Source organism: Lipophrys pholis, assembly GCF_963383615.2.
Source record: "Lipophrys pholis genome assembly, chromosome: 1".
Taxonomy (NCBI): domain Eukaryota; kingdom Metazoa; phylum Chordata; class Actinopteri; order Blenniiformes; family Blenniidae; genus Lipophrys; species Lipophrys pholis.
The window spans coordinates 39,351,216-39,364,620 of record NC_137635.1 but is presented as its reverse complement, the minus strand read 5'-3'; the positions used below and the strand labels follow the sequence as shown (position 1 = coordinate 39,364,620).

The 13,405-nt window shown below is 41.6% G+C and overlaps 2 protein-coding genes across 5 annotated transcripts in view; one reads left to right on the top strand and one right to left on the bottom strand.

Moving 5' to 3' along the window:
* Window positions 1-1,154: 1,154 nt before the first annotated feature.
* On the top strand, window positions 1,155-7,179 carry cdc7 (cell division cycle 7 homolog). Of its 2 annotated transcripts, none has more exons than XM_080458120.1 (12): window positions 1,155-1,368; window positions 1,553-1,643; window positions 2,202-2,288; window positions 2,458-2,593; window positions 3,510-3,603; window positions 3,710-3,852; window positions 4,009-4,372; window positions 4,554-4,661; window positions 5,260-5,414; window positions 5,844-5,926; window positions 6,130-6,279; window positions 6,384-7,179. In XM_080458120.1, the coding sequence occupies exons 2-12, from the start codon at window positions 1,553-1,555 to the stop codon at window positions 6,827-6,829; spliced, it is 1,857 nt and encodes a 618-aa protein (XP_080314246.1). In that variant the 5' UTR covers window positions 1,155-1,368; the 3' UTR covers window positions 6,830-7,179. The 2 variants fall into 2 exon arrangements, with proteins under 2 accessions (XP_080314246.1, XP_080314247.1); XM_080458121.1 differs by having other exon boundaries at window positions 4,009-4,075; window positions 6,384-7,178.
* Window positions 7,180-7,630: 451 nt separating this feature from the next.
* glmna (glomulin, FKBP associated protein a) overlaps window positions 7,631-13,405 on the bottom strand; it is a 41,609-nt gene continuing 35,834 nt past the window's right edge. The window contains exons 3-19 of one of the 3 annotated variants that reach the window (XM_080464762.1): window positions 13,037-13,162; window positions 12,814-12,927; window positions 12,104-12,212; window positions 11,735-12,023; window positions 11,495-11,594; window positions 11,110-11,291; window positions 10,912-10,965; window positions 10,438-10,468; window positions 9,936-10,025; window positions 9,789-9,830; window positions 9,540-9,613; window positions 9,358-9,442; window positions 9,157-9,266; window positions 8,962-9,025; window positions 8,612-8,741; window positions 8,032-8,102; window positions 7,631-7,950 (exon numbers count right to left, since the gene is read on the bottom strand). In XM_080464762.1, the coding sequence (XP_080320888.1) occupies window positions 7,861-7,950; window positions 8,032-8,102; window positions 8,612-8,741; window positions 8,962-9,025; window positions 9,157-9,266; window positions 9,358-9,442; window positions 9,540-9,613; window positions 9,789-9,830; window positions 9,936-10,025; window positions 10,438-10,468; window positions 10,912-10,965; window positions 11,110-11,291; window positions 11,495-11,594; window positions 11,735-12,023; window positions 12,104-12,212; window positions 12,814-12,927; window positions 13,037-13,162 (1,761 nt within the window). In that variant the 3' untranslated portion in view covers window positions 7,631-7,860. The remainder of the gene's footprint in view (window positions 7,951-8,031; window positions 8,103-8,611; window positions 8,742-8,961; window positions 9,026-9,156; window positions 9,267-9,357; window positions 9,443-9,539; window positions 9,614-9,788; window positions 9,831-9,935; window positions 10,026-10,437; window positions 10,469-10,911; window positions 10,966-11,109; window positions 11,292-11,494; window positions 11,595-11,734; window positions 12,024-12,103; window positions 12,213-12,813; window positions 12,928-13,036; window positions 13,163-13,405) is intronic. The other 2 variants (XM_080464763.1, XM_080464764.1) reach the window with 2 other exon arrangements.

Here is a 13,405-nt window from a genome sequence, read left to right as displayed (position 1 = left end):
CTTCAATCATCCAATCCACCAAATAAGAGTCAACAACAAAGCAAGGCTGTTTGGTATTTGCAGAGAAGAGTTTAACAACCTAAATACTCAAAAGCATGTTCTTCACAAAGGTATGTTGAACGGTTTTCCAAAGTTCTGAGTTTTATAGGCACTGTGTTGGCGAGTGGTTAACATTCTGGCCTCATAGCCAGACCAATCGGTTCAAGTTCAGGCCAGACCTTTCCTGTGTATTGTTTGCATGTGGATTTTCTCTGGGTACTCCAGTTTCCTAGTGGATGGGTGACATTGATTGCCAAGAAGCATTGTTACAACCAAGAAATAATCTTTCAAACACAAATTTTCTTACTTATTGTATGTACTTCACAACTCAGGGATGTTATATCCAGTCAAACTCCATAAGAAACGTGAACCTCAAGAGTGACATTAGGCAGATTGATAATTGTGGGACAATTTGTTGGCTGGCATTTTAACAACCACCTGCGGCTTAAAACCTCAAAGACAAAATAATTGACTGTAAACTTTTAAAACAGGAGGCCCTGACCTGTTCCGGTCAGAATTAGAGGCACTCAGGTGGAGCTGGTGTCGAGTCTGAGTTACCATCTGGACAACAGAATGCACTGGAATCCACACACAAGATGTTATACTAAAAGGGTCAAAGCAGGTCAGACGGCTGGCATCGTTCAACATCTGTAAGAATCTTTTGTGCACCAGCAGCAGTGCAATCTTCTGTTGACATGGTATGCTATTTAAAGTCAGCTTGCACTGCTGATAAATCAATAAAATCTTTCTTCTCTTTGAATCAAGACGCCACAGCAACCTCAGCCCAATTTACTCAAAATGAGTTTAATGATAAATAAGATTCACTTTTTATCTTATCATTTATACTTTTCTTTATTAGTATTCCTTGTGACGTTGTCACCTTTAAATGCTTTTGTGGATTGTGCAATACAATTTATTATAGACTTGCACTTCACTGATAATGATTTCTTGTAGGAATTTTTTTTTCTCATTTCAAAATAGATTTTATATGTGTACTTTTTTATTGTTTGCCTTTAATCGGCATTGTTAATGATTTCTTTTGAATATTTTCTAAACCCTCACGTGACCTTTGAGTTGGCGCGTATCTTGTGTGGGCGGGGCTCACTTCGTACGTCAGAGTATCGCGAGATTTGACAGACGTCACTTTTAGCGCCGAGTTTGTAGGCGGAAAAACCTTCATGGAGGAAATGTGACCCAAATTCTTACACCGAGACTTGAAACTGATAAATATTCCCTTGATTAATAAACTCTCCGCGATTTGAAAGCGTTTTTTTTTTTTTTAAACGCGTTGATTTGAAGTCATTTTGTTCTTTCAAGCGAACTGAAGCGGTAAGTTTCTTCTTTGTTTTGTTTTCGATAGTTCAAACAACTTTATTAACTGAACTCTCCTGTCAATTAAAACAGATACAACTCAGCGCAATACAACAAGAATAAGCGTGCAGTGACAGTTTAACTTGTTCGTTGTGTTACTTATGCAATGTTGCCTTTCCTGCTGTTCGTCTGTGGTTTCCAGATGGAGGTCTCTCCTCACTGCCCGGATGGCCTCAGCTCGGGTGGCTTTGTCCTCCCATCTGACAGAAATCCCAGGAAAAGCAAATTACCAAGTGAGCTGGACACTTCAGGGCGGCTGTGGTGTGAAAAAGTCTTACGATATAATAGAGATACACTGGCATGTATTCATGGTACAGGCAATTCCCAGGGGAATAGTCTCCTGTTTTGTAAAAGTCAACATTTGCTCTTATAGGTTGCAGGAGACCTCCAAAAAACAAAAACAACCCAGAATCAAAGTGAAGCGTTTTAACTGAGAATTACACAATAAAGAATCTTGAGTTTGAAAGTTTATATCATGAAGAAATTTAAAAACAGTCAGCTTTCACTTTCAACAGCATATCCATCCATCTTCTGTACTGCTTATATACGGTTTAGTGTGACTGGATGCTTGAGCCAATCCCAGCTAACTATGGGAACACCGTGGACAGGTCTCCAATCCATCACAGGGCAAACACACACACTAACATCCATGTGTCCTGATGATAACTTGAATCTCACCCCACTATAATCTCCTGGATCTGCTGTTGGTTGATATTTAAAGGGAAATATAGCTTTAAAAAAACAAACAAGTTGTGCCTCTGTAACTGCAATATTTCTGTGTCTCCCTTCAGGGGATGTGGAGGCGGATATTGAATATCTCTACAGAGCTGTTCCTCAACTGGCCAAGGTTTTCCACATCATAGACAAAATTGGAGAAGGTACATGACACACATTTAAATGTCTCACCAACATTTGGGGATTATGTACTAGTTTTCTGTGAGAGACTCACATTTCAGATTGACATCGCCATTTGTTTGTTTGATTGGATTTATTGGATTTACCGAGGCAGAGTTCTTGATGTACTTAAACTGTGTATCTGTGAGTCAGGTACGTTCAGCTCGGTGTACTTGGCTGAGGCTCAGATGCTGGATGGAACGAGGGAGACGTTTGCCCTGAAGCACCTCATCCCAACCAGCCATCCAACACGCATAGCGGCTGAGCTGCAGTGTCTCACTGTGGCAGGGTGAGTCCGGTGCTATTTCTGATCAACCGCGTGGTATTTTTATATCCATCTTTTCACCTATCCATCTGTCAAGAGTCCATCTTAGGCCTTTATGTTAGATTTACTTCATCAAAGAAAAAAAATTCTCCACGTAAGCGTTTTAGGGCAGTGGTTGTTTTTTTTTTTTTTTTTAGTTTCTGAACCTGTAATAAACAAATTATTGTGAATTCACTAAATTACCTTAAGTAACTAAGTAACCTTAGTAACTAACCAAGCTTGATTTTTGACAAGTCCATAACCCCTAGAGATGTGGTTTCTCTGGATTAATGTATAATCTCTTTTTAGCTGATGTCATACTTGTGTTGTACCTGTAGTAAGTTCTAACGTTGCTGCTGTAATTCACGGCGTGCTGCAGTGACATGGTCTGTGACTGTCGCTTCCCGCATGTGTTCATTAAAGATATAGGGGTGAAGTAACGTTTGCTTTGGCACGTTCATCAAAGGTGTCCGTTATTTCATTCCTCTATTTGTATTGATCACATGCTGTCAGAGACAGTCAAGACAAGACAACTTTCAGTGTGAAGATGATGTGAATTATACTTTTTTTCAATTGGAGACTTGAGCTCCACCAGTGATTGATCCATGGGCTTTGTGACGATGATAGAAACCTGTGAATAGAGAATAGTTCCACTTAAATATTATTTTTATGCCGTATCGAATGTGTGTGGGGGCTCCTCATCTGCCTCATGTCGTATGATTCAGCTGAATCTGCACTTCAGTGCCGTGTTGGCTGGGTTAGCAGGCTCTGCATGCTTATTTAATATTTGAATGTGAATTTATGATGGAAGATTTTTTTTTTTCTTTTGGTGGGAACATCAACATTAATTACTGATGAATGTTTAACATGGCACTGTAAACAAAAGGTTTTCCTTTTGCAGAGGCACAGAGAACGTGATTGGGGTGACATACTGCTTCAGAAAAGAGGACCATGTGGTCATTGTGATGCCCTACGTCGAGCATCAGGCCATTGTGGTATGTTCTGTGTCGCGTTAGTATTTGTAACCTGTTGAATCTTTTTTTTCTTTTTCCTCAGATTCAATCATAGATGAGTTTTTAATTTCCCACGTGTCTTTTTCAGAATATTATTGAGTCACTAAGTTTTGAGGAGGTCCGTCTGTACATCTACCACCTGCTGAGAGCGCTGAAACACATCCACCAGTTTGGAATTATTCATCGGGACATCAAACCAAACAATTTCCTGTACAATAGGAAAAGAAAAGCGTATGTAGTTGGATCTCGTCTCTTTGACTATTCTTATAACTCGTGTTATTCTATAAGTGATCACTCATCGTTTGAGATGTGACAAATTATCCACGGCATGATCATAATAGATGAATCATTCTCTACCTTTTATTTCTTATGCGTTTGTTAATGTAGGTTTGCACTGGTGGACTTCGGCCTGGCTCAGGGTACAGCTGACACCAAGATTGAAATGCTGAAGGTGGTGAGGCAGAAGTTGCAGAAAGGTGTAGGCTCCACCGAGAAGCACGGTCCCACACAGGACAGCAAAGCGCCACTTAAAGTTCCTCAAAAAGTCACCGGCAAAGCTGCTGCCACCACCTCCGCTCCGCTACCTCGGCCTGCACAGCAATCAGTGACCCTGCCACCTTCCTCCTCCTCCTCTTCCTCCTCCACCAGCACATCCTCCTCTGCCACTCAGAAGGCACCAAATAAAAAAGCACGTTGTGTCACCACCACCACCACCTTTACAACCTCCTCCTCACGCACGAAATACACAAAGGTGTCTGCACTGGGTTGATTCTTTTTTTTTATTTAATGACTTTTTTTTTCTTCCCCACCCTTTGTCCGCTGAGAAAGAAACAGAAATTCCTGCTAACGCCACAATATGGAGTGATGCTTGGGTTATTTTCTGGATAGCTTTATAATGCGACTCACTTTTGGTATACACGTTTGTTTTTTAGGATTTGACGACGCCGTGCAAAGCGCCAAGGCCGGTGTTTGGAGAGAGGAGCCTGAACAGCTGCACACCAACTCCTTCCACCACCAAACAAGCTCCATCTAAAATAGAAGTGAGTGAGAAGGAAAGTCAAATCTTGAAAGATAGGAGACTTTTTTTTTTTTTTCTCCGTTACTCTGTAACTCAAAATTCACAAACATGACGGGTTTAAATGGTTTAGCCTGTTACGTCTTCTTCCTCTATATATATAGATATATAGATATATATATATATATATATATATATATATATAAACTGATATTGGGGAAAAAAGAAGAGAAACAAACTTAACATTCTATTTAGAGGTTGATCAGTAATGGAATAATGTAACAGTGCATCACTTATTTTGATAGCCAGTTTGCACACACTCTACAAAAAAGCCTTTACGTCCTCAAAACTCAGTCCTTTTCATGTATTATTACAATATTGGCTGCAGTCATTACATTTGGAATTTTTTTTTTATAAGTGCTACTCCTTAATGTAATAACTTATTAGATTATGGTTAAAATGTTATGATAATGGCTCAAATATCCTATTAAACTATTGGCATGTATTATGTTATTTGGCTTTAATTACATTTAGAATAGCTAAAATCATTCTATTTTTGATTTTGACAATAAATTTCAAATGTTTTAACAGAAATGTGTAAAAATTAAAATTCTTCCCCTCAGCTCGTGAAGCCGAGCAAATCGGTTCCTCTGGCCTCTCGCGGCCCAAAGCTGGTGGAGACGCAGAGCAGCCGTCAGAAAGCTCAGAGGGCGGTGCAGCCGGGCCTCACCTGTAACTGCTACCTCACTAACCAGGTCTGCAACGTCTGCCTGAGCAGGTAACCAAACCAGACGAGTGAACTCAGTAAGTTTGATCTCTGGCCATCTGACTGATGGCCAGAGATCAAACTTGCTCTGTATTCTGACCTCGCTACGGTCGTAGTGTTCAGGTTCGCTTTAAGTAATCACAAACATGCTACTCATGTCCATGTTTCAAAGTGTTCGAAACACTTCCTAATAGAATACTTTCAAGTATTATATTGGGGTAGTGGAGTTAAATGAAAACGTTTGTGATGATCTCCAGCAAATCTATAAAATGTTTAAAGGTGAAATGTATGAATAGATTCTACTGATGTGCACTTAATTATGTGTGTATGTCTCCCATCCGAATTGTTACCGTGTGCGATTTTATTTTCGACTCTTAACAAGTGTTCTCGTGAAGACGTGCACTAATTGATTTCTGTTTTGCGTGTACTGTTCAAATAAAGAAGGCAGCAAGTAGCACCAAGAGCTGGAACGTCTGGATTTCGAGCTCCAGAAGTCCTCACAAAGTGTCCCAACCAAGGCACCGGTGGGTCCTGGAAATAACGTTCAAATACACAATTATTAATCAAAAGTCTCACTACGTAGAAAGTACTCTACATTTGCTGCTCTCTTTGCCAGAGAAAGGAACCTTTTCCTGCGTGTGCTTTAGTAGTAAAAGATAAAGTGCTCTTCTCACGTCTCTTGCTGTCACTAACGTGCACTCTCCCGTGCGGTCGCCCTGCTCTGCAGCCATAGACGTGTGGTCAGCCGGCGTCATCCTGCTGTCGCTCCTCAGTGGCCGTTACCCGTTCTTCAAAGCCAGCGATGACCTGGTTGCTCTCACTCAGATCATGAGCGTGCGGGGTTCCAAAGAGACCATCCAGGCAGCCAAGTCATTCGGTTTGTATTCATATTTTTGATGACTCAATTGAAGAGGCGGCCCAACATTACTTCTGCACTGTCGATAGAGAGTAAACCTGTTTCGGTGTTTGAACTTCACTCAGGCAAAGCGGTGGTGTGCAGCTGGGAGTTCGTTCGACAGGACCTCAGGAAAATGTGCGAAAGGCTTCGAAAATGCAGACTGGGTGAAGGCGCGCTGCTTCCTGAAGACGGCAAAGACGCCGTCGCCACCCGGGATCTTAAGATCCAGGAAGTCCCGCCCTCACACAGCTCTGCATCAAACGACTGCCAAGCTGCAGCAGCTGAACCTCCTGCTCTGAACAAGCAGGAACATCCAGGCAGCCAAGAAACTAAAACTCTCTTCACAAAAGAGTTATTGGAGGACAAGCAGGGCTGGGACAGAGTTCCTGAAGAGGCCTACGACCTGCTGGACCGCCTCCTGGACCTGAACCCCAGAACCAGGATCACAGCCGCCGAGGCGCTGCAGCATCCGCTGTTCAAAGACCTGCGGAGCTCCAGAGTGACGAATACAACAGACGCACAGGACTAAACCAATATTTGTGCAAGTTTGACTTTGTGGGTTAAAGTTTCAGTTGCAGCCGTTTTAATCAGCTCTGGTCCAGATTTAGAACATTACACTGTTTTGTTTTATTAATTGTGTTTTTAAAAGTAAAACATGTTTTAGATATTTCGGTTTGTCTTGTTTTGGTAAAGTAATTCACTTTTACTCTTTATAAAATTGTATTGTTTATTGCCATGTGAGGGACCTTTTAAAAAAAGCTGTTGAACTTGAAGTGTTTTTATTGAATTTGTGGATGAATGTTGCCGCATGTTCCTTCTGTGTTTATTTATAAGAGTGGAAACTACACTAGATTGTAATAAAGACATGTCTTACGTTTAATTTGTACTGTGATCCATCCATCCATAATCAACTCAAAATATTCAAACAAATGCGGTAAGAATAATTTTGGACTAATTCTTGGGAACCGTGAGGCTCTCCTTTTTCAGTGCGTTCAGGAGGATAATCCTTCCAATTTAATGACATAAATTAAAATGATATTCACAGTCGACTCACTTTTAATGGAATAGTCTAATCTGATGGCTGTTTTATTTCCCTAAATAGGACATATTTTTTAGATAAAGTATTTTGTTCAGGTTGCTTTTTTAAATAAATGAACCTTTATCTTAAGTTTACAACATAGAAACACAGATTAAGCCGATCAAATTCAAAGCAAAACAATTGTTTGGGACTAGTACCTATTGACAGACTTGTAACCACCTGTAAAAGCGTCAAACTGCCAGGACTGTTAATAGTGACTTATAATGTGAATAATTCCTCCGGGAGCATGTCACAGATTTCAATGTTGAACCACAAGATATGACAACACTTTAATTAAGCATCGCATACAAAACGTTGTGAATCTGTTAAAAATGTGATCATTTCGGAAACACTTTACAACATTAGATTCCTGGAAAACGGCAAAAGAAAAAAGCTGATCTGTGTGCGTCCACATGCTTTGTGTCCACCTGTCCTTTGAGTTTGTTCGGTCTTGAGACGATCGCCATCTCCTCTAGCTGAACTCAGAGGTGCTCCTTCACCTCGGTCAGTTCCTCTATCCGCACCAACACGCTCTCCATCATGTCAAACGTGTGCAGCGCCGAGTGCAGAGCCTGAGAGGACCCATTAAAATGTTACAGACACATCCAGAATCAGACGATCGCTACTTGAAGGACAATGAGACGATCGCTGACCTGGGCCTGAGACTCCGTCGTCATGTTGGGGAGCGTCTCGTCTCCGACAGACACGGAGACAATGGACTTCTCTGTGGGAAAGGTTTAGAACTCTGTCAATTCTTCATCAGGACTGGAAGAAATGTCACGTATATTATACAGTTCCAGCGTGTCGGGTCTTTGTATTTCTTTATTTGTCCTACATATTCACGGCCATCAGCCACAACATTATGACTAACACAATTTTTACTGTTAAAGATCCCTGATCATTGTGACATGGATTCTACCAGTCCTCTGAAGGTGTGCTGCTTTATCTGTCAACAAAGTGTCAGCAGCAGTAGAGGAGTGTGACTCGGTGGCGCCTTCATGGGGCCATGTGGGTAAATGCATGTTGGCCACACTGTTGCCATTACCAGTTCACTTGTTTTTCTTCCTTGGACGTCTTTTGTCAGACTGAGAACATCTGCTTGGATCCAGTTTTCTACCCATCAATTTTGTGTTGTTGTTAAATCCTCCTTACACTCAGGCTTCATCTCGCGGGTACTGTTGGTGTTCATAATGTCAAATCTGAATAAAGGGAGTGAGTGACGGTGGCTCTGACCTTTGGCCTTGTTCTTGGTCTTCATGTTGTGTAGCTCCTTTTCATAATGAGCTCTGGACATGTTCAGTCCAACACGCAGCGGCTTCAGGAAAGTATCTTCTATTTTATACAGCTCGGTCCAGATCCCCGTCTGCAAGATCAACAGGAGCAACACAGTGAGGGTTGACAGGCTCAGCAGCACAAGACAGCACCTCTATCAGTGCTTTTTTTTTTATTTTTTATTATCTGTCCTTGTTGTATTGTTCAAATCTATTTTTGTATGTAATTCCCTTTTGCTGCGGATAGCCAAATGACAGTAAAAGTAATTTGAATACAAAACGTGTTAGTTATTGTGCTGAATAGCTGCTCACCTGGTTCTCTGTCACTTTGTCTCTGATGAGGAGGTAACGCAGCACGTTCATAGACTCCATGATTCTGTAGAACACATATCATAGGCCATTCATATCTTCAGAATTCATGCTTCAATATGTCTGTGTGTAAATGAGATAGACAAGCTACTATCAAAGAGGAGGTGAACAACATTGAGCTTGTGTTTGTGTGCAGACCTGTCCAGATACTGCAGGAGATCAGTCTCCGGACCGTCTGGAAGACTGAAAACTCTACGCAGCAGCGGCAGCAGCTGAACGCCCTCAAACCAGATGTTGCTCTTCCCTGGCTGGAGGCATGTGGAGAGATTAAAAGCAGACTTTGACTCGGATGTTGAGAGGATGAATTTAAAAAAAAAACACGACTTGATGTTGTCTCACCTGCAGGGCAATGCTTATTTGAGTCTTTATATTCTGAATGATGTAACCTTCGACTCCAGAGTGATTGCTCGTCTTCAGCATGTACCTGAGACAAGGTGATCAACAGTCACTGCAGTGAGAGGTGCAAGCGAGGCAAACTTCTCCAATGACTTGAAAATAATAAAGGAAATGTTGGCACTTACTGGAAAAATCTGTATTTGGCTTCAGTGTCAAACTTATCAATACTCAGCTTTAACACCTTTAGTCCTTTAGTTCTCTGGGCACAAACACATCAAGACATCTATCATAATTCAACAAGTGATACAATTAGAATAACAGACGTGGAAATGCTTGTCAGGGAGACTTTCAATACGGCCAAAGTGATATTACCATTGATACACTGTGAAAATGTTTTCAGAAAATGTCCCAAAAAAAAAAAGCTACAGACTTACCAAATCATGCCTCGGACATGTGGCCATGACCTTCACCAAGTTCTGAAAACAGACACTAAAATCAACACTGATAACAGCAGACCAGCAGAGGAGGCCGGACAGAGTAGATGCTGACATCTGTAACATGAATCATGTCAGTAGGATCACCTGAGGGACTGTGAGGAAGGTTTTGATCTCCAGCAGTTCAGCAGGCAGACGGCCGTCCTCCACTCGTACCAGGCTCTTCTCATATAACTCCTGTGTGATTCCAAACATTAACATGTGCCCATTCTCCCCTCTTTAAATACTCAGTCATTTCACTGGCGTTCAATTCAATTAAAATCACTTTATTTGCCACTGAGGGGCAATTGTCTAGTTACCTGCTCCATCTTTTTTTTTTCCGATTCATTGCAACTGTAGTCTCAGATAGTTTTAAACCCCCGATGCCCCTTTTCATTCAACCGACAGTAAAACACACTATTCACACACTAAAATATCACCACAGAGATGAATCAAGCATTTAACTATGTCAGCTGAGGCAAAAACAGCCGTGATATGTTTTACCGGCTTTCTAAATGTCGAGTATCATCTAAGAAAAATAAAGTATTAGAAAGAAAGTGCAAACAAGGAAAGACATTCATAACCGGATCAGTGGGAAGGTTTGACTCACCAGTCCTTTCTGGATCTTGGACTCCTCAGTACTAAGAAAAATCAGATTGAAATCTTTTAGACATTAAGAGATTCAATGGTATGTTTGACGGAAACATTAAACGACAGAAATGACACTTGTTACATTTGCAGCTACTTTACTAACGCGTTTGTGACGTCCAAGTAGTTTCGAGAAATGATGTGGTAATGTAGCAGGAATGCACCATGAAATATCAGACAGGTGTGATGGTGAGGAAACTAAGGGGTGCACTGCTGTTGATGTGAGTTGGTAGAGTTTAGGATGCGCCGCCCCATATCACTAACATGTCGCTCCAAATGGCTTTTGGGTCACACCTCCTGATTTACAAGCTCAGTTACAGAGCAAAGCAGAGTCAGCACGAGTGATAAATTGCAAAACAAATGCAGAGTGTGATAAGATTGAATGTTGTTTCTTTAAAGCCGGCTGAGAAATGGGCTGTAAACAACCACTAGTTACCTGGACAGGAGGTGGAAGACGTGCTCCATGTTGAACCGAAGGCAGAACACGGGGCTGTCGTCCAGACACAGTGAGATCAATTATTCAGAGACACAAACAACTTAGACACTAGAGTATTCAGGATTTGATTTTCTAATCGTCACACTTTTATCACACCTCGCCTACATCAGTCACTAACTTTCAAGTAGTAAAACGTACCTGAAAACACTCGGGAACGTATCTGCTGCCAGGTGATGCACAAACACCAGGTGAGCCAAGCTGGCCAGAGACTCTTTCGGGTAGCGCACCTCCTCCTCGAGGAAGCCTGGAAGCTGTTTTCTCTTCATCAGGGGCTGGCTCACGAGAGCAGGAAGGGCCTCACCAATAACTCTGAGGGTATTCTGTACAACAGTTGCACAAACTGAAATAAAATCACTGTCAACATAACATTCAACAGAGGAGAAAAGACGGACAAACTCCACACAGAAACGCCCCTCAATCCAAACTTTAACTCAAATCAGAGACATTCTCACTCTGAGGCAAGAGTGTTAATCCTCGCCTCATGTCCATTATATTTACAGGACGATTCACACAAACTGATTACCAAAATCTCTGTGGCGAAAGTCCGAAGAGGAGAATCAGGAAAGGTGTCAGGATCCTTAAGATGTACCCCCAGCAGAGGAAAACTTAGAGTCTTCATACAGCTGTGGAGCAGAAATTCACTTAGTCTTGACCTCATCAGAAAAAAATCAATGAGCTTCTGTCTATAAGATATGACAAACAGGGTTTTTACTTTGTCGGTCTAAATTGAACATTTTTCTAACATCTACGTTTTTTTACTCACAACTTCAGAAGTTCTGTCTGGAGCTCGTCTTCTGTCTCCCCGTCTTGTTTGCCCGTCCTGCTGTTTTGTCTCTCGCTCTCTGTCTTACTGGCGAGGAGGTTTTCTCTGACCTCGTCAACAAAGGGTCTGATGAAGTCGGTCAGGTCGGCGCAGCAGCGACAAAGGGAAAAGACGTCGTCCTCCTCTTGCTCTTTAGTGTGAGGCAGAGGCAGTTTAGCCACCTGGTCCAGCACGGAGGACAGCGTCATACCGAGGGATGATGGCTTTCTGCTACCCAGGCACAGCAGCACTGACAGGACGTGAGGAGGTGAGGACAGGGAAACACGTCTCACAGCACCACTGTAAAGACTCTTTCAATGTGTCATATACCTTTCTGTAGAGGCTTTAGCAGCAGGTGAAGACTCTCTGCTATAGTATCAGGATCATCCTGCTCCAGTTGCTCTAACAAACCAATCAGCATCTCTTTGGGTCGACAGGTCTAGAACATCAAAGATTACTTATGTCAGTGGACATTGTCGATACCGTGAATCTTATCAGGTGCATCTCTGACTTAATAATAACTTTATTTGTACAGCACTTTTTGAAAAAAAAATAAAAATATATATATATATAAACAAATATTACAGAGAAAAAAACCCTGTCCACACTTGGTTCGTGTTAAATTATAGGAGATGGAGACCAGTTCCATTCTCACTTTTAAAGTATCAATTGAAATCTTAAAATCAAATTTAAAATGTACAAGTAGTCAGTGCAGTGGAGCTGAATATATGATCCGATATGATGTGATGTGTTCAATTTTTCTGATACTGTGTGAGAAATGGCAATTTGCTTTAAGTCAATTCTTATTCTGCGAGTATTATTTGTGGGATTAAAAGAGAAAAAGAGCTGGGAATCATCGGCAGTAAAGTAGAATTTGATAATGTGTATGCATAATGCGTGTCTGAGTGGGCCCAGGACTGATGCATGAGGTACACCACAACATAAACTGATAATAATAGCGAACATCCAGTTTTGGAGAAACTAAACACACCAGTCACACATAGTCCCAGAAAGAAGAATGGTTAAGTACGTTCACAGACCTCCAGCAGGTGGTTAAAGATGGCCACGCACTGAGGAAGGCGTTTGTTGTCTTTCTTTAGAATCGCCTGAGTCAGAGGCGGCAGCAGATTCCAGCCCATACATCTCACTACATGCTGTGTAGAGAGGGATAGAACTGTGTCAGACGGTACCATATCCAACACATTTGATCAACTGTGTGGTGAAACAATCAATCACGATCAATGTGGACTATGAACAATATACCTGATTCTTTTCATCGAGAACAATACTGAGGACCTGTGCAGTGTTTCCCTCCTCGATGCAGGTCCGCGCAGAGATTGTGAAAACATCATGATCCTCTGGGGTGTAGCTGTCATCTGGGAGCGCTTGCTGTGTGAAAGACAAACAAGCACAGTCATCTGGGATAAACCAAAAATGATAAAACAGGACAGGAGCCAATCAGTGTTGATGAAATAGAATTTAACTTTGATGAAAAACAGAATGTCACAAGAGGTTTTAACTGAGCATCTCAGGTTCCTAAAAACAGAAATCTTCTTAACGTCTTGTACAATTTCTAGAGCCCTTGATATATAATGCAACTCAAACAAAGTTGTATATGAATGAAAGCTGTGC

What these genes read in the sequence shown, in the direction of transcription:
- cdc7 (XM_080458120.1), top strand. Translation starts at nt 1,553, where the DNA reads ATGGAGGTCTCTCCTCACTGCCCGGATGGCCTCAGCTCGGGTGGCTTT. An exon ending in CACGCACGAAATACACAAAG is followed by an intron (nt 4,373 to 4,553) that starts GTGTCTGCACTG and finishes TTTGTTTTTTAG; the next exon opens with GATTTGACGACGCCGTGCAA. An exon ending in AAGCTCCATCTAAAATAGAA is followed by an intron (nt 4,662 to 5,259) that starts GTGAGTGAGAAG and finishes TCTTCCCCTCAG; the next exon opens with CTCGTGAAGCCGAGCAAATC.